At 28.9% G+C, this 24,396-nt stretch overlaps 4 protein-coding genes across 6 annotated transcripts; 1 reads left to right on the top strand and 3 right to left on the bottom strand.

Annotated features, from left to right (window-relative positions):
- Positions 1-1,870: 1,870 nt before the first annotated feature.
- Positions 1,871-7,393, bottom strand: LOC100158660 (40S ribosomal protein S4). Its single transcript, XM_001949750.5, has 6 exons — positions 7,245-7,393; positions 6,573-6,831; positions 4,042-4,139; positions 3,804-3,975; positions 3,595-3,724; positions 1,871-2,059 (listed from the first exon to the last, which is right to left on the bottom strand). The coding sequence occupies exons 1-6, from the start codon at positions 7,245-7,247 to the stop codon at positions 1,924-1,926; spliced, it is 798 nt and encodes a 265-aa protein (XP_001949785.1). The 5' UTR covers positions 7,248-7,393; the 3' UTR covers positions 1,871-1,923.
- Positions 7,394-9,601: 2,208 nt separating this feature from the next.
- LOC100167595 (sperm-associated antigen 7) lies at positions 9,602-15,190 on the bottom strand. 2 transcript variants are annotated; one of them, XM_029488405.1, is made up of 9 exons: positions 14,679-15,190; positions 14,188-14,562; positions 12,970-14,074; positions 12,695-12,899; positions 12,238-12,305; positions 11,957-12,045; positions 11,720-11,891; positions 10,229-10,403; positions 9,602-10,132 (listed from the first exon to the last, which is right to left on the bottom strand). In XM_029488405.1, exons 2-9 carry the CDS (start codon positions 14,358-14,360, stop codon positions 10,011-10,013), a joined length of 2,109 nt encoding a protein of 702 aa, XP_029344265.1. In that variant the 5' UTR covers positions 14,361-14,562; positions 14,679-15,190; the 3' UTR covers positions 9,602-10,010. The 2 variants fall into 2 exon arrangements, with proteins under 2 accessions (XP_029344265.1, XP_016664430.1); XM_016808941.2 differs by lacking the exons at positions 12,695-12,899; positions 12,970-14,074; positions 14,188-14,562 and having other exon boundaries at positions 14,679-15,150.
- Positions 15,191-15,396: 206 nt separating this feature from the next.
- On the top strand, positions 15,397-19,582 carry LOC100159413. 2 transcript variants are annotated; one of them, XM_029488406.1, is made up of 12 exons: positions 15,397-15,546; positions 15,644-15,714; positions 15,785-15,861; positions 15,924-16,064; positions 16,139-16,273; positions 16,569-16,710; positions 16,993-17,119; positions 18,007-18,207; positions 18,271-18,380; positions 18,448-18,657; positions 18,730-19,084; positions 19,153-19,582. In XM_029488406.1, exons 4-12 carry the CDS (start codon positions 15,991-15,993, stop codon positions 19,386-19,388), a joined length of 1,590 nt encoding a protein of 529 aa, XP_029344266.1. In that variant the 5' UTR covers positions 15,397-15,546; positions 15,644-15,714; positions 15,785-15,861; positions 15,924-15,990; the 3' UTR covers positions 19,389-19,582. The 2 variants fall into 2 exon arrangements, with proteins under 2 accessions (XP_029344266.1, XP_008188767.1); XM_008190545.3 differs by having other exon boundaries at positions 15,785-16,064.
- A 2,770-nt stretch (positions 19,583-22,352) lies between these two features.
- Positions 22,353-23,840, bottom strand: LOC100145833 (mitochondrial ATP synthase F chain-like). The gene is given in 2 exon segments (NM_001126211.2): positions 22,353-22,823; positions 23,587-23,840. Coding segments are annotated over 2 exon segments (324 nt in total). The 5' UTR covers positions 23,701-23,840; the 3' UTR covers positions 22,353-22,613.
- Positions 23,841-24,396: the final 556 nt, after the last annotated feature.

The following is a 24,396-nucleotide window of genomic DNA, read 5'->3' as shown; positions in this document are numbered from 1 at the left end:
TCCTAAGTTGAGAAATTGCGACTTGCATAATTTATATTAGAAGTCATCCTTCACCACGTTAGTAAAGAAATTGTATAATTTAGTTTGCTTACTTGGATGATAATCACCACCACTACTCTTTGAGTTGACTTGGTTACAATAGAAGCACTCTTATTTACTCTAATTTCATAACACTTTTTCAGAATTTCCCATAGGCATTTAATAGTATGGGTAATGTATTAGGTCATATACTCATACTAGGTAGTTCACACAATGGAATGGTGCCTTGTTTTTTTATTGTTTAATGGTAATTAATAATTATGTTTCTGACAGTGGCAAACTACATACATTTTTTTAGAAGTGATTTTTTTAATGAAGTCAATTTTTAAACTAAGAGAGCTAAACGTGATCTTCTGAGCGTAAAATTAAATTACTATTTTGCTATGTTATGTCTTATGTGTTTGTAAGACAGGTAGAACGTATATGGATGTAGTGCACTTTTAAACAATTACATTAAATTTAAGTAACTATTGACTTAAAAAAGAAATAATGTTCCTATAAAATTTATATTTAGTACATAAAATGTCACTATCAGAAAAACAGTAGTTAATGAAAGGTATTAGACATTATACCAGGGCTTAAAACCGTTTATCGGTTTTTCACGAAAACCGTTAAAAACCGTAAATTTTGCGAACCCTAAACCGGTTATCTAATTCATCTGCAGTTTGGAAAGCGGATACCGGTAACCGATTAACAAAAGTTTATAAATTCATATCCCAAAAACCAACTATCGACATTTCTGAAAATCGTTATTTTAGCGATACCCGGTAACCTGCAGTTCAATGGGGAAAAAAAAACTTTGTTCCAATTACCAATTATTTATTTTTATTTCAGTTTATAGTTTTTATACTTTATTTAGTAGAAAAATATTCTCTTTATCAGTATAAAGAGATCTCTTTATTTATGATATAATTGTACAAAAAATAGTAAATACATACATGTCATACGGGTAATGCCGTAATGGTATACTGTTTATGCGTATTATAAAATAATATATAGGTATATATTATATTTTATATTTTAAATTAAAAATTATATATTTATATCTGTATTCTGTACTGATTACTTAATATTACTGAAATTCCCTATGGCCGTTTCCCGTAATGCAGCCTACATGGACACATGGTTATATTTTATGACCTACAAAGTACTCATTGTATATAATATATATATATATATACAAGTATTTAGTATATATCATATGATTTAGTATTTATTAACTACTTATCGTAGTATTACACTATTGTCTATTACCTGCTATTATTATTATTATTTGCTATTCATTGATTCGTTTATTCGATTACAAACAAAATCAATAAAGTGTTATCAGTAATTCTATGATGCATCTAACCAGTATGTTTCTAACATGATGGAACCGCTGTTTGGTTTGCTAGGTTGTGATGAATTAAAAAACGCTATCTATCACAAGCAGCGTAGTTTTGCTGACCAAGCGTTACAGCAGCGCTGAATTATCGAAGGCACTAATTTAATGAAAAGTGTAAACACATCATTATAAATAATTCATAGTTAATAACAAAAACGAAAAAATGTGATGTGAAAAGCGGTATTTAAACCGCTTAAAATTGGTAAGCGGTTATTTAAATATTTTGGAAACCGTTAAAAATCGGTAACTGGTAATCAATTTTTTACTGTGGTGTAAGGTAACTGGTAACCGGTTCTTAAAAAAATATCGGCTCCTACTGGAGCCGATTACCTATAATTTTGGAAACGGTTTTAAGCCCTGCATTATACTATAAAGTATATACCATTAGAAACGTAAGTCATAAAGAATAATTTAGGATAAAACATTTGGAATACAACCAAAACATAATTGTATTTTATAAGTCATTTATTCAAATCACATGAAAATGCAAAAACAAACTCTTAACGTCTGCTAGACTTGGTTTTGGCAGCCAAACGCTTGTCACGTTCTTCAGAAATAGTCAATTTAACTCCCTTACTTCTTGGTAGAGAAATGTAGTTCTTTTGACCTTTTCCAATAATAAAAACATTGTTCATCCTATAAAATAAAAAATGTATTAGTTTTTTAATCAATAGAATAAAGCTATAGATTAAAAATGTTAAAGGCTAGACACTACATGTCATATATGAACAGGTCTCAAAGCACGCATTCAAGAGGATGCTACACAGATATTTGCTGTCTCCGTCTTACAAGTGCGTAACAAACCAAATTTAGGAATAGCATATCACGTTCAGCTCTGTTAGTTTAAAAATTAAGAGTTTATATCGTATTATGAAAATGTATGGTGTGAACATTATCTGTATTTGTATGTAGGATTATTTTAAGTTAATTATGAGGATTTTAAATATACGCTATAATTATTATGTACCACATAACCTCCTAAAAAATGTATGTTGTAAGAAACCAACATACAAACACAGATAATTTTCTTACCAACAAGTTTCATAATATTCACTCTAATTCTCAAAATAATAGAGTTAAACGTGATCTGATCGTAAATTTCCTTTGTTAAGTGCTTGTAAGATGGAGACAACAAATTACAATGTAGCTTCCTCTTAAAATTAACTGAAAATATCTGAAATAATAGTAACCTAAGGCTGCGACCTATTTAAATCAGATTTCAGTCTAACCATAATCTGTTTTATTGTCAGCTTTCATTTACTACAAAACAATCGGCTACAACCAAAAAATTGCTTCGAATTAGCCATAGAACAATGCAAGTTAGATGATTGTTCGATCAAGAAAGTGTTAGTCGAGAGAGTGTAGCACTCAGTGTGTTAGCCACACTCATTACTGTCAAAGGTTACTTTTAATTGAAACACAGTTTAGTGAATATCATCAGTTTAATGCACATTCAATTTTATCTTTATTACATAAAGATATTTAAGATCAGTCACTTTTAAAGTGGAAATCATTCTCAAAAAGGTTACTAATAGTGAAAGTAAACATGAAAATAATATGTACCAATTAACATTTATTTTCTGAAATTAAGGTAATAGTTAACGAGGTTAAGAATTTATAATTTTATAAAAAAACTTAATTTTTTCTAGTTATTGTTGCTACTATCTTCTATCTTAATAGTGTTAATAGAGATAAAGGCCTAACCTCGCAAATGAGGATCATTGCTTATGATATATCGACGATCGGCGAGCAATATGTCGTATCTCAAAAAAGTAAAATTTTCAGGAGAGACTAAAACGTGTTTATAAAATCAAGTTTAGCTGATAGCCATCTATTTTACCATATTACCATTTAGTCTCTAAGCTCTTTGAAATTAAATAATGATAAGATGTTGTTTTATCAGAACATGTGTTATTTTTCCCCGCTTTTTTTGATGTATAAATCGCAAAATCAATTTTTTGTGAGATACGACGTATTGCTCGCCGATCGACGATATACGAAAATAGTAAATACACAGCAACCATGTGTACCAACAAGATTACCACACATATCACATAATACAATAAAAACGTCAAAAAACACTAATAATAAAATTAAAATAAGAGATAATAATATATAAAAACATCATATTGACACTGAAGTTTTTTGAAAAAAATAAAGAATGAACTTACCGGGTAGCAAAAATATGTTCATTTGCATCCTTAATGTGAACAATATCAAAAGATCCTGGATGTCTTTCTCTGTTGATAACAATACCAACACGCCCCAAATTGCGACCTCCAGTAATCATGCACAAGTTTCCTAAAGTTTAAAAATATAAATGGTTATGTCAATTACCAACACACATTTCTTTTAAGTAAAAAATTAACATTAAACTCACCAGTTTCAAAACGGATATGATCCAAAATTTTAGATGTTGCAATATCGTATCTAATAGTATCATTAACCTTGATGTTGGGGTCAGGGTAGCGGATAGTACGGCCATCATGAGTAGTTAAAAATGGCACACCTTTGGGTCCAGTCTGTACTTTCTTTACTTTGCACAGCTTGTACTACAATAAAATAAGAAAATTAATAATGAATCAATTAATTATACTTATAACTTGTTTTTTAATTACTTTTGCTTCTTCAGGAGTAATTCTGTGAATAGTGAAACGACCTTTCACATCATAGATCAATCTAAAGTGCTCACTGGTCTTTTGGATAGATATAACATCTGTAAAAATATAAAAACTAAATTAAATGATTACCTAAAATTAAATTTTATTTACCTAATATTTTATTCAATTCTTTATACGTTTGGTTAAAAATGTGTATTGTAAAATACTTTAATCAAATTAAAACTAACTACTATCATAATGCCTGATTTTAGAGAAAGCAAAACCCCCATCCTTGTGTTGTCATCTTACAAACATACAAAATAAAAAAAATTGGGTTTAGCAGTGTTGTTAATTTATTAGTATAATACAATATTTTAATTTACAAACTATCAAACCTAAAGGTAAGAATAATAATATCTAGGGCATTTCATAAGCTTTTAATTATATAGTAATTTTAAAGTAAGTTAGAACCAGTGGTCGGGATGCTACTGTTTCTTTGTTACATTCTAACACAACTGCTACTCCCCCCAAAAAGTAGCTCGCTACCGCTAAAGCTACTCTTTTTAAATGTAGTGAGTTACTTTTTCGCTACATTTTTTAAAAAAATTTTTTTGTTTTATTTAGATATTCACTTGAGTACTTTGTCATTATTTGTTAATGCCTACCATTATTTTCTTGTAATTTCGGAAGGCAGGTTTATTCAATGTATCTCATGTGTTTTTAAACAAAACTGAAAACAGATAACTGTTTTATTGAAAATTGCCAATTAGTAGCTTGTACTGATTAGACATTCGGTCACTGGGAGAAAGGATTTCATACAGCAAGAGGATTAGTGATTACAAAGAACTTTGATCTGCTAAACATTTAAAAAAAAAGTTGATGTCAAGCATGGGTCTAAAACATCTTACGCTCAGCTGTATAGTGTAAGTGGACCTTGTCGTTGTGTAGGTCATTGTGATGGAAGTGTTAAATCTGAATTTAATGATACATAGAATCTAAAATACTGTTTTTTTACATATAAAATTAAATATTTAAAAGAAATAGAGAAAACGCTGAATGCCGAAAAAAAAATAGTGATGATAAAATACTAATATATTAATTATTATTTATGGTTCTGTATTCATTAATATAAAATATACCATTGTAATAATACTCTTATGATTATAGTCTTATCTATAAACTATGATTACTAATTAGTGCGGTACGGGTTAAACCCGAAAAATTCATAAGTACACTCATCTTCAATAAATAAATAAACATACGTACATCATAATATTTTAATAATCATGAAATAGGTTAGAAGTAGCGATAAAATAATGTATATTTTCGCTACATTAACCGTAAATTTCTAGCCCGCTATAGTATTTCTCTACATTAGATAATAATATAATATATTGTAGCAACGCTATGTTAATCGCTACAGCTAAAGTAGCGTGCTACTGTAGCATCGCTACAATTAGCGCACTACTCCCGACCACTGGTTAAAACTATGAAGGTAAAAGATTATTATTTTAAAATATTTACAAGTTTACAATTACCTTAAAGTTTGGAATATCAATAGAAGAGTATGACAATATGCCATATTGCATAGTTAAAACTTTCACCTTAAATTTTAAAATAAGTCACTAATATTAAAGTTAAAATGCAAGAATGCTGAACGTGTATTTTCTATGTTGTATGTATGCAAGACTCTGATTTTTGGCAAGTGTAGGTACATAAGTTATAAAATATCGAGTAAAATATTAACATTCAAACCTAACTTTAAAATGGTTATTTTCCAAAAGTATGAAATACACAATGACTTAAAGGTTTTATATTATATAAATAACTATGAATTATAAGGGGACAACAATTTAAAGTAACTAATTTTAAAATAACAACTAAGGTATGTTTATTTCTTAAATTCCATTTTTTTTTTTTTTTTAATACCTTATAGTACCTATCTACTTAATTGGATTAAATAGAGCAAGTGAAATATAATCCTTATTTTTTTTTTAGTGAAGTTAATACTTTAAAGAATGAAATTGACTACTAACTATATTCAAAATTAAGAAAAGTAAATTGGAGGGTAAATAAATAGGTAAATAATAATACATATTAACAAAAAAGATCAAATAAAAAAATATAGAGTAAATCCCTAGATTACTAATTTGACTTACAGAATTGACATTTAAAAAATGTAGGTAGAAACTTGCAAATACCTTGAAAACAATAAACCGATAAAACAAAAAACCAAGCACGCTACTCAATATTTTTCTTCTAGGTAAATACAAGGAAAATCAATGAGTCATATATATATTTTTGTTAATAAGTAACCATGACAATAAAAACTTAACAAAAAATGTGTATCCAGCACAAAATCATATTAATGTTAAAAAAAATTCCACCCAAATTAATCAGAAATCAATGTAGTATCAACCTGGGATCATCCCAACATTATGTTACACACTTTTGGCCTTTGGAGAAAATTTGTTAAATGGGTAGTACAGATTAAATACATTGGAATATAGCTATTTTAGATTGTATATAATATAGAACGAGTTACATACCCATGAAACCAGCTGGATAATTAGGGTCGGTACGGACTTTGCCATCAACCTTGATTAATCTTTGCATGACAATCTTGGTGACTTCGGCACCAGTAAGTGCATACTTCAAACGATTACGCAAGAAAATCAATAACGGCAGTGATTCACGGAGTTTGTGTGGACCGGTGCTTGGACGAGGGGCGAAGACACCTCCCAATTTGTCTAACATCCATGCTTTGGGTGCGTTTAAACGCTTCAAATGTTTCTTCGGACCTCTGGCCTACAAACAGTTTACAATGTATAAAATACATAGGTACCTAGACTATTTTCAATATATTGTATTTAAAGTAACCAAACAAGCCGTCTAGTCTACACAAACGAAAAGCGATTGCGGTTCGTCGTCCGGACGTTAACATCTTTCAATATCGAACAATCGTCGAAATCGGGATTGCAACGAATAATCATTGTTAATAATGTAACGGAATTAGTTCAGCGTCGTCTGATTCAGACTGACGGACGAATATAAATTGTTCCAAAAATCGAATACGACAGAGTTTTAATCAGACGACGTTAGATGAAAAATATATGTAATAAATTATACAAAAAATTTAATTAAAAATTATTATTGCAAACGTTTTAGTCGTTGGACAGACGGTTGCTTGGATTAAGATGGATAAAAATTGAAAAACTTACCATTTTGACGGAAAAGAGTTACTGAACCAGACGCGAAAACTAGAAGAACATTTCAACAGAACACCAACACTCAGAAAGATAGTAGAGTTTTGATTTTGTAGGTTAGGTTTTTATAAACAAGATTCAGGCGCCGGGGAGGATAGACTTCAAACTACGATACGATCTCCTTGACATTCACGACGAAATCTAAAAACCCGCCGGAAATCTGAATAATACGCCCACATTGTTCTGTGCCCAGACCAGACAATCAAGGAATCTATGACCCTGATTAGTGATTAATGATTATGTACTCAAAAGACAACGACAAAAGACCGAAGACACTAGCCCATTAGAAAAAAAAACCGGGGAACTCGTTACTCGTTCTGCTGTATTGCCTGTTTAGCTTTCGAGTAGATTATTTGAGTATTTGACCATGTAATGACTAATGGACTTGTTAAATTTGAGTACATTGATGATTGATAATAATTATAATTGCATAGAAAAAACCTTAGATCATACTACTATAGTATATTTGTATATTATCTAAAGAAAATACGGTTCTGCATGGTGAAAATGTGTCTAGTGTGTCAGCCTCTATTCCTAAGGATATTTTATAATTTAAGTATAAATAATAACAATTTTACTATATTCTATTACTATTCATTCAGTATTATATTGATATTTTGTATTTATATATTAGTTGTACGGTATGTTTCGCGTTTGTAAGACGGAGACAATACGTCATGCGTGTGTCTTTAATAAGGCCAATAAGGGGCAATATTTAGGCATTATGCAATTTCGCTGCCGTCGCCAATGGTATTTGGGTTAGGCGTCAATGATGATTAGTGTGTGATTGTATGCGGGTATCGGGCCATCCACGCACGCGCTGCATGTGTACACATGTCAACGTCACCGCCAACCAAAAATAAAATTCGTGATTTTTCGCTTAAGAGACGCTTTACTGCTTAATAGGAAAAACTCACTCATCAGCCATCGTAGAGTGGTCTGATTTGATAAATTGAATACATTTTTTCGTTAGAAAGAGGATAATTTTCTACAGGGCGCATTGCACTTCGATTTTTGATTTCGTTGCTTAGAACAATCATAATCAAAATCGTATTATATGGTTAAAAATTAGAATTTTGAAAATCCAAATTCAATGTGCCTTAAAAAAGCGTTTCTCTTTCAAAAAAAAAAAAAATATATCGAAATTGGATCACTCCATGAAGGATGAGAGTTTTTCCTGTAAGGTTCAAAGGCTGTAAGCCATGTTTTTGAGAAAAAAGTTATAAATAGAAGATTTCGTACCCAACCGTAATCCGTAAGATAATATAATTTTCTATAATAATATGAATGCAGCATATTGACAAAAGCTGAAACACTGAAACGTGCATTCACACATTACTGTTTTAATCGTGAATTCGTAAACTGCTGTCATTATTTGGTATGGAAAAAACAATTCCGAACCACTAAACCACAATAATTTATAAATGATTGGTGAAATACTGAAATAAATTGGGGGTGCTAAGCACCCCCAAGTATCCCCCTACGTGCGCCTATATAACCTATTGAGTATTTTTTTATTAATATTAGGTATGTCGTATGTGTAATAACAGATGTATAAGTTATAAGTCAATGCTGCATACCATATTTTATTCTTTAACAGTGCCAATAAGGTTCATGGTATAAAAAGCTTAAAATTATTATAAATATTTTGAAAATTTTAATGTGTATAATAAATCATGTACGCGATAATAAAAAGTTTGAAGTTCTCTTAAATAACTAAAATCATTCCGTGAGAACATTTAGTTTAAATATGCAAATGAATTAAAATAAAATTTTCAAATGCCCTTAAAAAAAATTGTGCTTTTGAATTTTTGTATTCCCATATGAAATTAAAAACGACTCATACACAACGTTAAACTTTCAAGGTTTTCGATCAACAATTACTAACTTTACTTCTCTGTATAATCATTAAATTGTACACACTCAGGTCATGGTGTATTGTGAATTGGAAGATTAAATACTATTAATTGAAGAAAATACACAGCATTAATCTAATTTCAGATCTCTCAACAGTCTCAACGGAATCTAAATATGACCTAAAGAAATTAAAGAAACATATTTCACATATCTAGATAATGACAAAAAATCTAAAGTAAACTAAGCAGTTATAGAAAACTCATACAAATTAAAATAAAATATTCATAATCCATCTTGACTGCAAACTAAGCACCAGAATCTAGAAAACCAAAAATGTATCATTTGACTTTGATACAATCTTATTAATTATTATAAATTAAAGTTTGTACATTCATGAGGTCAAACAGGGTTGATAACTGTTATTATAGAAATAACTTTTGATGTCTTTACTCATACATGGTAACTAATAACACAATTTATTTTAAAATGTGATTCTTAACTTATATAGTTAAATCAATAACAAAAATCAAAATAATGTTAAATCATACAAATTACACATAATATAGAAACTATTTTTAAATACTTCTACATTTATTACTAGATTTACAAGTTAACAACTGGTTTAGTCAAATAAATATCAAAAATATATTGAGTATTGCTTTACATGATTAATTTAAAATAAAATGAGTACCTATATAATTTTGAAAAATTTGTTAGAATACATTTAAATGTGAGAAATTTATTTTTGCACTTTATTGTTTTATATTTGTTTTATTTAACCAATTTGTATGTGCTGTATTCCTATTTTGCCTGATTTAATAAACCTTCAATATATATAGAAATGTAGACTATAGCAAAATAAAATTAGTCTGTTTTTAAAGACTGACTTTGAGAGTTGTCATTTTCTATTTTCAATCTTTTTTTTTCGCGTATGTCTGCTAGTGTTTGCTCGATTGACCTTTGATCCTTTTTATTTTCACTTGGAACTGAAAATTAATTTGTATTATAAAATATATTATGATTGCTAAATTTAAAGCTAAAATACTTGCTGTGTTCAGGATTAAAAAATATTTTAAACTTACCAAATCCATAAGATTTATTAGTTTCTGTCTTCCGTGCTGCTTGTTCAGCTGCTTCTAAACCAACAAGGTGTTGGAATTTTTCTTTGTAATTATATTTAGGCTTATCTTGGTTAGTTCGCTTTAGCATCATTCGTTTTTCTTCATCTAACATTTCTTCAATTTTAACTTGTTCCCTCTAATCAATTATAAAAACAGGTATATTAACAAGTATATTTTATTGATTATCAAAACGCTAATTTTTAACATGAACTTATATAATACAGACTAAAATTTAAAACAAATACTGTAGAAATATTATAATAAAAATGTACTAGGCCATTATATTATATTATATTTAAATAAACTTAAGGATTGTAGAAATGAAGTTCATCCTACCATTCATACAAAGGTCTATTTAAAAATGCCGTAAACAAGTAAAATTTTTTAATTACTAAAAAGCTTGTGTACAAAAAGGTACCCCTTTTACAAAAAATTCTAATGTGGCCTGGTGTGGTGCGGTGGATAGCTTCAGTCACAAACGTGTTCTGAAGTCAAGCATAAAATGCTCACCAAATTACACGTGTTCTAACCAAACCCATCCCACAGTTAAAAACCTACTAAATAACATCCAGGCTAATAAACAACAATTCTTATCCAGACTGTGTTAGTTTTACATTTTCATTTATTTTTCAATATAAAGTAGGCAAATATTAATGCAATATTATAGCTACAAACAGGGGCGGATCTAGGGAGGGTTCAGAAGGTCAGCTGACCCACAATTAATATTTGCTGATCAAATTGGCCTCTTTTCAGATCTCGGCCCTAGGGTAGAGTGACACTCGGACCCTCAAAAAAACACACATACAGTATAAATTAATTTTTTTTATTTTATATATCTAGAACACGAGTATAGATTTCTAACTTGCTTTAATAAGTGGCTCCTTGAAATGTCCTGACCCACAATTTCCAAACTCTGGATCCGCCCCTGGCTACAAATGTTGATCAATATTCTAAACCCAGTAAACTAAAGTCTACAAATTATAAGTCTATACAAATTAAACTTTGATATAAGCAGTCATCCATAAAAGAGTCACAATTGACACACCTATTTTTTTTATTTTACCAGTATTGAACCTAATAAACGGGGGAGCAGGATTAAGATGATCTCAAGCCATGACTAAATAAACAGGCATGTCAGCTCTGCGCATAAAATTGTGATAAAATGTTCTCCAGACTTGGAATAATGCTAAAATATTGTACGCTATAATAATAACCTACATTATCCATTACATATTATTATTCTTTCCATGTCTGGGGAACAAGCGCGACAATAGCGAAAAAATGAAATTTTAGCTAACATGCCTGTTCATTTAGTCATGGTCAAAACATTATTTTCGGTTTAGACCTATGGATGATATTTCCAGGAATGGAACAACTACGAGATCTTTTATAAATGGGTTATTATTGGAGGTCGATTGTGGAACGTTTGTAGCTTAATAATATAATACAAACCTGTTCCGATAATCTTTTAGCAATATCATCATTCCATTCTTGGCCATTTCGGAGTGCATTTAATTCATCCTCAGAAGGCGGAGAGTCTTTCTTGAATATCATAATATAACGATCTACTTCTTCTTCTCCAAAAGAATAAGCTAACATTCCAGCATCCTCAGCAATTTCATGTCTATTTAAAAATATATATTCTTACAGTTTCCAATAAATAATGATTAAAATAATTAATGTACTCACACAATGTTGCGTAACACTTTATTCAAAGTAGGGAATTTCAAACGAGTCTGATGATCATCTTGAACAAATGATGTCACTTTTTTCTCTGTCTAAAATAAAATACCATATTAATTAAATTATATTTATATTTTAATTTAATGAATAGAGAAAATTAATGAAGAAACATTCTCAGGATTATTTATAGTCTTTTTAGATAATTTAAATTTTAAATTTATAACATTAAACAATGAAAAGCATACAATTCCTTATCATAAAAATGTATAAATAATAATTAGTGTTACTTCATTACGGAACTGTATCATTCTTGCTTTTTCCTTATTCTGTTGTTTGACATACACTTCTTGGGCTTCTAAAACAAAAAATAAAAATAAAAAATCAGTCAGGGATAAAATCTATAGTTATGCTACCGCCTACCAGCAAAGTGAATAAGTTAGGTTATATGCGTAATGCATGAAACCCGACAATTTTAGGGAAAATAAAACATATTTTAAAATTGAATATTATAAGTTTTTGTAAAATATTATTAATTATTTATTCAGTTTTATTTTTTTTAATTTAACTTTATGCAAGCACCTATAAATTGTAACCGTTATTAACTATGAATATATTTGTACAATAATTTATGTAGTATTTATCAGTCTGTCTATATATAAATATCATATGCAAATGATCTGTGAAATGTACATTTATTTACAAATGTATAAATTTCACAGTATTTTGTTTTTCATGCAAACACACTTTTAATTCTAGCATTTCCATTGGGAAGTGATTGCTCAGTAATTATTGATTGTTCATTTGACAAAATTCCTAATGCCACATCCTTTTCCACCGTCTCATTAATCTGTATAAGCATTTTTTGACATATATTTAATACACATCTGGCATAAGGCTGCGTTAAGATTCCATCTTGAGTTCCAGCCTTATAAAAGCCATCAGTCGTTAACTGAAAAAAAAAAAGTTTTAAAATTATGGTGTTTTTAATAATCTTTATAAGGTATGACTTTTTGAAATACCATCTCTATAACTGGCAATATATTTAATAAATCCCCATGGTTTATGTTATTTTTCAGAACTGGAAGTTGTACTGATCCAATTTCGACTGGTAAAATATTTTTATCTGAATTTTTTTTAACTTTCTTTGCTTGGCTTTTAAGATTTTTTTTTACAATCTTACATGAATCATTTACATTTTTGTTGTTTAACTGAATAACAGAAATATTTTCTTCATTTCTAGCGTCAGAATTTGATAAGTTTTGTTTTTTATTTATTACTTTACTTTTTTGAATAATTTCTTTTAAATCTTCCTCACTATCTATATTTAGTGCAGCATTATCAGACAACATATTTTCATTTAACCCGACTTTAATTTTAGTACCAAATAATGCTTCATGAGGTGACATTTTTATGCCTAAATTATAAGTTTTATTTTTCATTAACTGTATGAAACGAAGACCTTCACTCCAATGAGAACTTTTTCGATCCTCCATCCAAGTAATCAACATATTCTTGACGTCTTTTTTTACTCGGTCTTCGTTTTCTTGGAACTGGCTAGGTTCACCATGAACAATTTTTAATTCTGGCCAGAGGCCTCGAAGACAGTTAACTATACCACTAGAAAAATCTCGACCATGAACAGATTGAATAATACAAGGGGCTCCTAACAAAGTAAATATATCGACAAGGTTGGAAGCCACTTCTTCAATAAGTTTATTCTCTAAGGGTCTTAGTACTACAAATTTTGTAAGGTTGTCTTGATAGATCATTATATACTTAAATTTTCCATCAATAAATTGAAATTCAATCAAATCAACCTGACATCTAGAATTGAATTCAGTACAAATAATTGGTTTTACAAATATGGCTTTTTTAATACTCCTTTGTTTTTTCTGGCATGGTTCACACATTTGTAAAAATGTGCAAATATCACTACGGCTTATATTTTTATAATTTTTACTTAATTCCTTTATCATCCGATCACGTCCACCATGCCCAATCGAAACATGAGTAGATTTTAATAAATTATACATGTTTCCATCAGACACATAATACAGGACAACACTTTTGTCTTTTGTGGGAACTATCAATTTATATTTGTCTTGAACTAATATTACATCAAACCTAAAATCAAATTTAATTGTAATATTAAAATAGACATCAAGACCCAATTGTTTTTAATTTAAAATCCTTATTACATTAAGTGCAGTTAGATTAAAAAATAATTAAAAATTTACCTCTTTAATAGGTGAAAGTCTCTTGGCTCCTTTTTCTTAACTCCGCGTTTTAATTCTAATATTTGTCCGATTATATTATTATATTGCTCGTCAGTTAAACATGAAGCATTTTTAGCTAATTTCTCTCGATTTTTTTTTAACTCAATATCAAACTTTGATTTTGCATCCATCATGTATTATATTGTATGAACAACAGATATACACTGAGTACAGAATGTTACTGTCGATAAGTGGATGACAGTTTTAATATGTTCAGTTATAATAATTGAATACTTTATTAAGTAGCGTAAATTGTATACTGGTTTATTGACTGCCATACATTAGGAATCATCATAGGTACATGATGACCAGGCAAAACTCATATTAAGTACATTCCTAGAGATTTGTAGACATTTTACATAATGACTATATAATACGGGATTATTCACTTTGCCAAAAAACACGAATAAATTTCGTAAACTAAAAATAATAAACACCCAATTAAGGCTTACTTTTTTGCCTAAGTTTTTCTTTGGTGTCCACAGTTGGTGGTTTTTCCATTGATTTCATGATCGACCCAAGTAAATCCATGATGACGAAATTTGATAGAGTAATTAAAAGTAAACTCAAATAATGTTCAACAACAACAACAACGATCGATTTCCCAAACCTGGGAATCGGCTAACGCACTATAAATTGCTGTTACTGCCTGTGTTGGCTATTAACAAAAACGAGCAGGTCGATAACGCAATACAACTTGACGGCGATCGATGTTCAAGGCTTCGAATATTCTCAAATCTCAATGGAAAAGTAAACAACTTTTAAAATTTAAACATTCAATTAATAATGATGGCCATTGTTAAATTGAAAAAATGTATGAACATCGATGATGGAACACGGTCTTGTTTGGATGTTATAACTTTTTAAGGCTGTAATATCAATTTATTGTTCTATGGTGATATGGAGGGACCACGATTAAAGATAGTTAGAACCACGATTAAAGATAGTCTATCTATAGCCGTGGTTAGAACTATCTTTAATCGTGGGAGGGACTATAATCAGTTCCTGCGCTATCTTTAACCGGGGATTATGGACCATAGATAATAAATTTGTGGTTTGTAATTTGTAAACAGAATTACAGAAAAAGTCGTTTAGTGATTGGCCATAGGGGCATTATGGTAGGCAGCAAAAACAAGTGAAGTCAAGTTTTCATTTTGGCATAAAATTATTAAAATTATGCCCAAATCCCAAATCTAAAACGATTCTAAGTAAACCGCATGAAAGTATTAATATTATAATATTTATTATATTTTTATAAATTATAATATAATATAATATATTTTCACGGTAAACCGTCCCCGAAAAAGCGATCATAACTAGGTATTATTCTGTGATAAAATATGATAATTCCTATTATTATAATGTAATCAATATATTATTTTCAATTTTGTCATAATTTCAAATTTTTAACTTTAAGATTAAGATTGAATATAAAAGACGTTTAAACAAAATTTTCGTTCACCGCTGACAAGAAATATTCGTTTGGTGGTAGGTACATCACAGTACAGACGTACAATCAGTTTTGCATTACCAATATACGGGTGTTAATATGTTCTAGAAATGGATTTACAAAATTTGGAGAACTATCCTGTGTACATATTAAATGTGATTCCGGAGCTGACCGAAGAAAACAATGTACAACTACCACACCAAATGACTTCTGGAGAACTGATGTCTTATAACTTCTATGTTCCTAGTTTTCACCATCCAGTTCCAACAGTGAGTACTGAGTGTGTTCCCCCAATAGCTTGTCACACAAGTTCTATGAAGTCAACCAAAAAATTATCTCATGACAAAACTATACACCACTCGGCCATAGAGAACTATCAATCTACTGAGTTAGTAATCAACTGCATAACAAATGTATTTACACTAAGTACCTACTTATACAATATTTATTGAATTGTCTTAGGCCACATGTTAACACATACTATTCAGAAAAATCTGTTAATGATGTATCACTACTTCTAAAAGATGAAGATATGCATAATGATAATAATAAAGTATTGAAGTATGACCCAACGACTGATACGAATGTAATTGTTCAGTAAGTGAATTAAAATAGCTACATTTCATATTTATATAATATTTTTATTAATTTTTATGATTTTTCTATAATTGTTACTTATTATTATTAAAAAATTTAAATAACATATTACATTTTTATTTTAACTTATAACTTATTAGTTTGTAAGTACATTTCTATTGGCATTTATATTTTGATCTAAATATCAGATGAATAAACAGTTTCTTAATTTCATCCTTTAAACTTGAAGTAATACATAATTTATTTTGTACACAAATAAAAGCATATTATAAAAATTGTATTAATTGTTATTCAGTTTGGTAAGACCATCTGATTTAGAAACAAATTGTATTGAAATAAAAGTTCCAAAACGAGGGCGACCAAGAAAACTGATAAGTGAATTAATTAAGACTGAAATAAAACAAGAGGAATCTACAAAGAAGTTCAAACCAGAAGATGTAATTCAATACCCTTTAATGTTTTGTTATTTTTATCATATTTACTATACTACAGCCACTGAAAGAGTGTTACTCGTTGGCGCATCCAAATGACCGAGCTCAGCATTTCCGTACCCAAATTTCTCTCACTTTGCCACCTAGTTGTTGCAACGACGATGGCGGCGGCCAGCGTTTAGGCAGTTTTAGTGGTGGGAATGTGGACAAGTTTTGGTCGCCGCCCAATAGCGCTCTCTCAGCGACGGTAGTATAAATTTACATATTTTTAATATCATATTTTTATAGATTATAGAGTACCCATTAACATCTACAAAGTCTGGCCGCTTGTGTAAACCTCCAAAACACTTTTTAAATGGTGAAAACGCAATGGAAACCACCAAAAAGAACACATTTTTAATAGTTGACAATAATGGTATATACTTGTTTTCTTTATTTTAATTTAAAATAATGCATTAATCTATGTAATTAATAGAGTAAGGTTTTACATAGAGAAAAAGAACAAAAGAAACTTAATCCTAAACATTTTAATCAGTTTTAAAAAAAATTCAAGAGGCAGTAGTATGTTCATTTCTTAAAAAATTGCTTTAATCAGTGAAGGGGTTGTATAAGATTCGTTAAAAAAAATCATTTAACTATTAAGAAAATGTTCATACTATCTCTTTTTAGAATGATAACTGAACTTTGCCAACTAAACAAAAAATGTACAATTTATATTCTTTTAAATAAGGTTTATTCTCATATAAAAAATGCATCATGTTTTAATGTGATTTTTGTTCCTTCTTAACATTAAGTAATCAGTTTGTATTTTACTAGTTAGAATGAAAACACAATATTATTTATTTATTTATTTATTAAAAATGTATGAAAATGAATTCCAAAATTTCATTGCCAGCCGTTTTCATATGATGAGCTTTTTTTTTTTTAATTAATATTATTTTAAATTAAATGCAAGATGAAATTAATATATTTTCATGTGGATCTAATCACTGTCATTATATTTCCCAATCCATTTTGTATAGTTTGAATCTAAATTTAATTTCTGTTGGCCAACTGATGACAGGTTAAGTTTTAAATTTTTAAATTTTAGTAAGCAAGTGTACGATAACTTTTCCCTTCAATTTTCCCATACAATCTGTTTAGATGATTATATTTTACTTTATTGTCAGAAAAAACACTAGTATGATATTACTACATCTGATACTACAAACACTGAATGAACAAAACAATGTCATGTGTTATTTGTATCTGTATTCAGTATTTAAATATATAGTTTAATAACATTAATATTATATTTTCCAGACATTATTGGTAGAAAAAAAGTAAAATACAATGTTAAATCAGATTTTGTTTGTGGAGGATGCGGTAAAACTTATTTAGGCCATAAACGAATGCAAGAACATTTAGAAAGGTTTCCTTCTCACAAGATGAATACAGCTGAAAAACAAGTGGATTCAGAGTTACAAGATATTTTCCAAAACCTCCACGAAACACCAATAAATAGTAATCTACCTTGAATATATGTAGACAGTAAAGATGTTTTATAAAAATATTATTATATTTCAGTTGATATAATTAATAGTAAAAAAGAAACTCATACTCAGACAGAAGTTGCAAAAAATCTACATTGTGCTTATATTAAGTCTAAAAAAAATTTGCAGTTTCATTTAAAACAAGTACAACAATGATATGAAACTAATTTCAGTATTCCAGTTAAATACATTTTTTTTTGCATGTTATTAGATAATGAAACATCTGAAAAAAACGAACCTTATGAAATCATTATCTGGAACAATATCTGTTTGGGATTTACTATCTAGTACACTCGAGAGTGGAGGTCTGCAAGCATTTTCTAAAGAGCTAAATACACTAATTATAAATTTAAGAAATTTATCAAAATCTTTTAAAATTGTGTCAAATTGTGAATCTAATTCTATTGACAATAATCAAATGGTAAAATAGATCAAATATCTTATCCTTTTGTTGTATAATTATTTTGTTTTAATTTTTTTTTTAATGTTTTAGTTCATAGATGATTCATTAGGACATTTGTTTGGCTTACCAAAAGGCTCTTACAGTTTAAAAGACATTCAAAATGATTATGAAATGGAGCAAGAATCTAATGTTTGGGCTATGGACTCCACAAAATCTATTGAACCCAAAGTTTCTACACCACAAAGTTTAAATTGTCACTCTAGTCCTATCCATTTAAATATTTTTGATAGTCAATCATCCAAGGTAGATTTCTTACTTAGCTCTAGTATGGAAGAATCAATATTATGCGATGAAAATCAAGCCGTTTTAGAAAGTGTAGATGGACTAGTATCTGAAAGGTTACGCTCAATGTCTGATCATTTGCATACAAATGTTCCTATAATTGGTAGGTTATTATTATTATTGAGTATATATTTATACCTACTAATGTACAAAAAAAATTAATATTTTTAGATTATCCAATTGCATCCACATCATCTGCTTCGAACGTCTCTCAACCACATTCCTTTATGGGTCATGGAGTCTATGAGGTCTTCACTAACGAATTGAATCTAGTTCCTACATCTACTGAAGAGTTCATTAAAAGCTTAGAACAGTTTGAACCCCTAAACGACACTGAGAACACACTAAGTACAGAAACAAGAATGTTGGACTTTGAAGATCTTCAACACACATTTCACACTTCTTAAAGAGACAAAATATCATTAATTAATTAATAGTTAAATTATTCTTCTATTGCTAAGAGTAAAATATTTATTGTAGTTTTCTTTTATATATATTTTTGTGGATCTGTAAATCATTAATGTTTGATAAGTCTATAGCTTTGAACAAGAATACTTCAGATTTAACTATTTGGATTAAATACAGTAAATTGCATTTTAAATTTGTTGATTTATATCATAGAGATATCAGCTGGAACGATGTTTGACATTGACATTTTGTGTGTTATGCATAGTCCAACACTTAAGGTTAGATTAGGTAGTGTAGTATCAATGGAACCAAAACACAAACAAAATATCAACGTCTAATGTAATTTTAGTTAATGTTGTGATTGCCCTATAATTACATCGGCGACTCAAAGGTGCTATGCTTAATAAGAATACTAACAATAGTGTACGGTTTACATCTGTGTATGGTTTGTTGACAGCTCAAACTGCAAAATAACACTTTGATCTAGCCATGTTGAACATATAGTGGGCAACTGCCACTTGTGGCTAAGCGCTTGATTTAGTGTACCGGTACTTGTACCGATAGCCGTAGAAGGCGTAATCCCGCCACTGACACACATTTTGGCCACCTCCTCCCCACCATCAACAATAAAGATACTCCGTCGCATCGATCTTAGGATGAAATATTGGTGTTGGGAAAAGATTTTTAGCATTTATATATAATATAAAATATAAATAAATAATTTATACTTAAATATCTATATAATATTTATATTTTATTTTATTACTACAGAAACTAATAAAGATGACTGCAACTACAAAAAAATATGATTTTTATGTGTAGAAAAAATGATAAGTTTTAAAAATTGTCCTGTATAAAGTACCAAGAACCTAGATGAAATATTTTATCTATAGGACTATAGAGCAGTGTTTGGCAAGTTCCTTAAAAAAAGGAATTTGTTCCGTTCCTTGTTCCTTAAAAAAAAAAAGAATTCATTCCTTTGGAAAATGAACGAGTTCCTTTTTTAGTTCCAAGTAAAATAAAAATTCTTACTTAATCATTAATGTTTTTTTTTTCATATGCATACTTCTTTAGTTTTTAATTCTAACATAATATACAAGTACGTTCATATTTTATAATTCTATTTTGAGGTTTTCTTTAAAATTAAATTGTTGGCCAACGTATATCGATTGTATAACGTCGATAGTCGATAACGATCACTAATTAGCAAAATACATTAAGCACTTTAAAAACAAATATATCTTAATTTCAATTATTTACATACTTATCTGTATAAATTATTGGAACTAGAAAGGAACGAACAATTTTGTTATTTTTCCTTGAAAAAAAGGACTAGTTCATTTTCTCGTTCTTTTTTTATAAAAAGGAACTCGTTCATCGTGCTGTTCCTTAAAAAGGAATTCATTCCAGGAATCCGTTCCTTTTGGAACTCGTTCCTTCCAAACATTGCTATAGAGTATACAGAATACAAATTGCACTTTTACATACATTTTATTACCAGAAAATGGAGCCAATGTAAAAAAAAACCACACCAATACTTTATTGTAAAACTAAAAATCCATCGCTTAGCTTAGAATATACAATTGTGGATATTTTAATAACAATTTTAAAATGTTATATTGGTTAGTACTATCTTATTTTTCTTGAATAATATAATAGTTTATGAGGATTGGAATTTCTTCCAATTTTATGTGTTTGGCTTTGGCTTTTTTTTATATCTGGTGCCACCTAGTTAATTTAACTATTTTCGAAGTCATTCAAAATTTAAAAAAAAAAAAAACACTTGTTATTTGTTAATTATCAACAATTTTCAAATGGTGATATTAAATATTGCTAAATATTAAAATATGCAATAAAAACAACAAACTATGCAAAAATAGTAAAAAAACTATAAAGAGAACTTTTAAAAGTCCATAGTGTTGATAGTTGATAAGTATTATAACTACAATAACCACAAAATAAATTATTCTGTGCAATAACTACAATATATTATATCATCATCAATTAAGTCTCGACTATATAGACACATTTTATTTATTAGAATCTAGCTTATTTATATCCCTGTATAAGTTACAGAAGTTTTATTATTATTAACATATACTTAAACATTTATATAATTTTTAATCACTGATGTAATTATTTATAAATTTCGATAAAACGAAAAAATCTATAATCTAGGTATATGAATGCCACCTATAAAATATTTTTAAATTTGGCCACCGGGGGCAAGTCCCCCCTTATGCACCCCGTTACATACCCCTCAAATTGTACCCTCCTTTCACGAAGCTCACAAAAATTTCATATCTAGCCATGTTCACGTAGCGGAGATAGGATACGACTCCAATTCCGTTTCCCACGTAAAATATTTTTACACAATATTTTATGTCATGAAAAATGTTACCTATCAAAAAGTATTTTTATTAATTTAATTAACAATAAAAAAATAGTTTTTGATTTCTTTTACATTTTAATAGCCATAAAAATTAAAAATATAATACTGTCTGTTAGTTGATTCAATTTTTTTATAAGTATTTATTAAATTTATAAATGGCAAAATATATTTTTATGAGTAAGAAATAAGGTTTAAATTACTTTTAACATAATAGTGTTTACTTTTTTGTCCCATATACCATAAAAACATAATCCAATCATCAAATGGGCGTTTCTAGTGATATTTTAAAAAATACTTTGATTTTCATTTTAATCTAGGATTTTATTATGGCGCTGAACTAAAACTAGCATATATTACAGTTAATTAGTTAAATTTTAATTTGATTTTAGATGAAAATTAATAATGAAAGAGAGCATTTATGATGAATGAAATAATCATCATACAATAAATTATTTGTATTTGTAAAATAATAACGTTGTTTATGAATAAATTATAAACCTTTTAAAATTTAACATACCTATATTCCAATAAGTGTTCACCTAAGTCTTTAAAATAAATATTGTTATTCTTCTCAAAAGCACTACTAAAAGGCTTTGTGTGAAATTATGGCTATAATAATTAGCTGTATAAGTATACACATAATATAATAATGAATACTAAGTTTTCTTCAAGTATAATTTTTTTAATGTCTATACATATTACAAAATGAAACTAACTTCATAAAAAAGATATTCTGTTGTTTTGAAACAATGTATTTTATTATATTGTATAAGTGTTTTAAATCATGTTTCTTTAACTAATAATATAAATTCTGCTGTTTAATATTTAACTATTAGTGGTGTTTGTAGTTGCGATGATGAACAAATTTGCCATAGTTAATAGCGTAGAAAAACAACATGGAACCTGCAAGAATATGAATCAATGGAGCAACTGTTGTACGTTTTGGTTGAACATATTTATGTGACCATCTCCAATATGCGCGGGAAAATAATCCAGCAATTGCTTTTGGAGATTTGTTACGACGTCCCACCCATTCAGTGACCTGAAAAAAATACATAATGAAAATATTGAATAAAAGTGATAAACTATAGGTATTTATTAATTATTATTAAATTTAAGTGTGAAGTAGTTAAAATGTATTTTAGCTGGTAACTAAATAATTTTCTATTAAAAAAATAAAAAAATAATTTTTGTATACAAGTATCAATTTAACCGATATGTAGAATTATGTAGAATTAACTATTATTAAAAGTATTTAAAACATACTATATATTTTATTAAATAGAATTTTTTATATAATTAAGTTATAACAAATCTCCCACTAAAACTGATAATTGTATCAAATGTCAAAAGTATGAAAGTTATAAATAGGTACCTAAGTATGAATTTTAATGAAGGACAAAGGGTGTTATTTTTTGGCTATTTTATTTTTATTTTCAAATAAACTAACACACGACATAGGTTTGGACTTAGTAGCTTGGAATAATGATACAAAACACATTATATTGGACATAAGTAAAAGTAATCTGTGATAAATTTCAACATTTTTAGAACTATTCATAGGTCAAACAATTGGGCTGGTAGTTAGTATTTTAACGTACCACTTGGGGGCCACTATACTACTGTCAAACTTTGATCGGCCAAAACTTGATTGTTGTTAGATACGGAACCATCATACTTCGGTATGGAACGTCCAAAAAATAAATAAATCTAACGAATACATTTTACAGCTGGAAACACGGAACGTGTTCGTCGGTTCCAGGGTGCGTAGTTAGGTTAAAATATCGAGAGAACAAAATAGTTACCTCTCCCAGTTTTAGTTGCCCAAAAGGTTTGTCGGGTGTGCCGTAATAACGAGCAGGATCGTACGGTCCATGGACTTTTGGGTTGTATTCGGCAGGATAGTCGCCGATTCCCATCTTGAACGATGCTGTAAAACGGACTGGGTGGACCAGAAAAAACAGCGAAGTCGGTTATTACTTACTGTCCAGTGACAAACCGACGAAAAATCGATCAGTCGTCCGCACGGTGAAGGTTAAACAGTCGACTTGCAATTCACAAATTATTATTATTATTAAGGTTTTCCACGGTTACTCTTTATCAGCACCACCCAAACAGCTGGACCGGACAGTGTGACCAGTTCACGGTACGCGTACATTCAAAGCATAGAGTAATAATATAGAGGTGCCGTTCCCTATCACGACTGTATAACCGAATTGACGCCAAAATCAAAATATCCTGTGTCTATTAACTAGATATTTCGGGAACACATTATTTTCCCGAAAATAAATGAACCGAACGTTAGTAAATCCATAAATTAAATTTAACAGAAAAATATAATGACAGAAAATAAAATGACAGAAAGAAAAATTACAGAAAATAAAATACTGGAAATTAACGTTCCAGAATTGTTTTCATATTGAAAATAAAATGAACATAAAATATGTATACAGAATTTTAATCCCAGAAAGTTAAAAACCTGAAATTATAATCACAGAACGTAGTTATACAGAAAGTGATAATGTCAACCATAATTTTCCAGAAAATTAAATTCCATACAGTTTAAAGCCTGAAATTATAATCACAGAACGTAGTTTTACAGAAGTGATACTGTA

This window comes from Acyrthosiphon pisum, chromosome A1 (genome assembly GCF_005508785.2).
Source record: "Acyrthosiphon pisum isolate AL4f chromosome A1, pea_aphid_22Mar2018_4r6ur, whole genome shotgun sequence".
In the NCBI taxonomy this organism is placed as follows: Eukaryota; Metazoa; Arthropoda; class Insecta; order Hemiptera; family Aphididae; genus Acyrthosiphon; species Acyrthosiphon pisum.
Note: the sequence above shows the minus strand (reverse complement) of the source record. Positions and strands in the feature narration are given on the sequence as shown.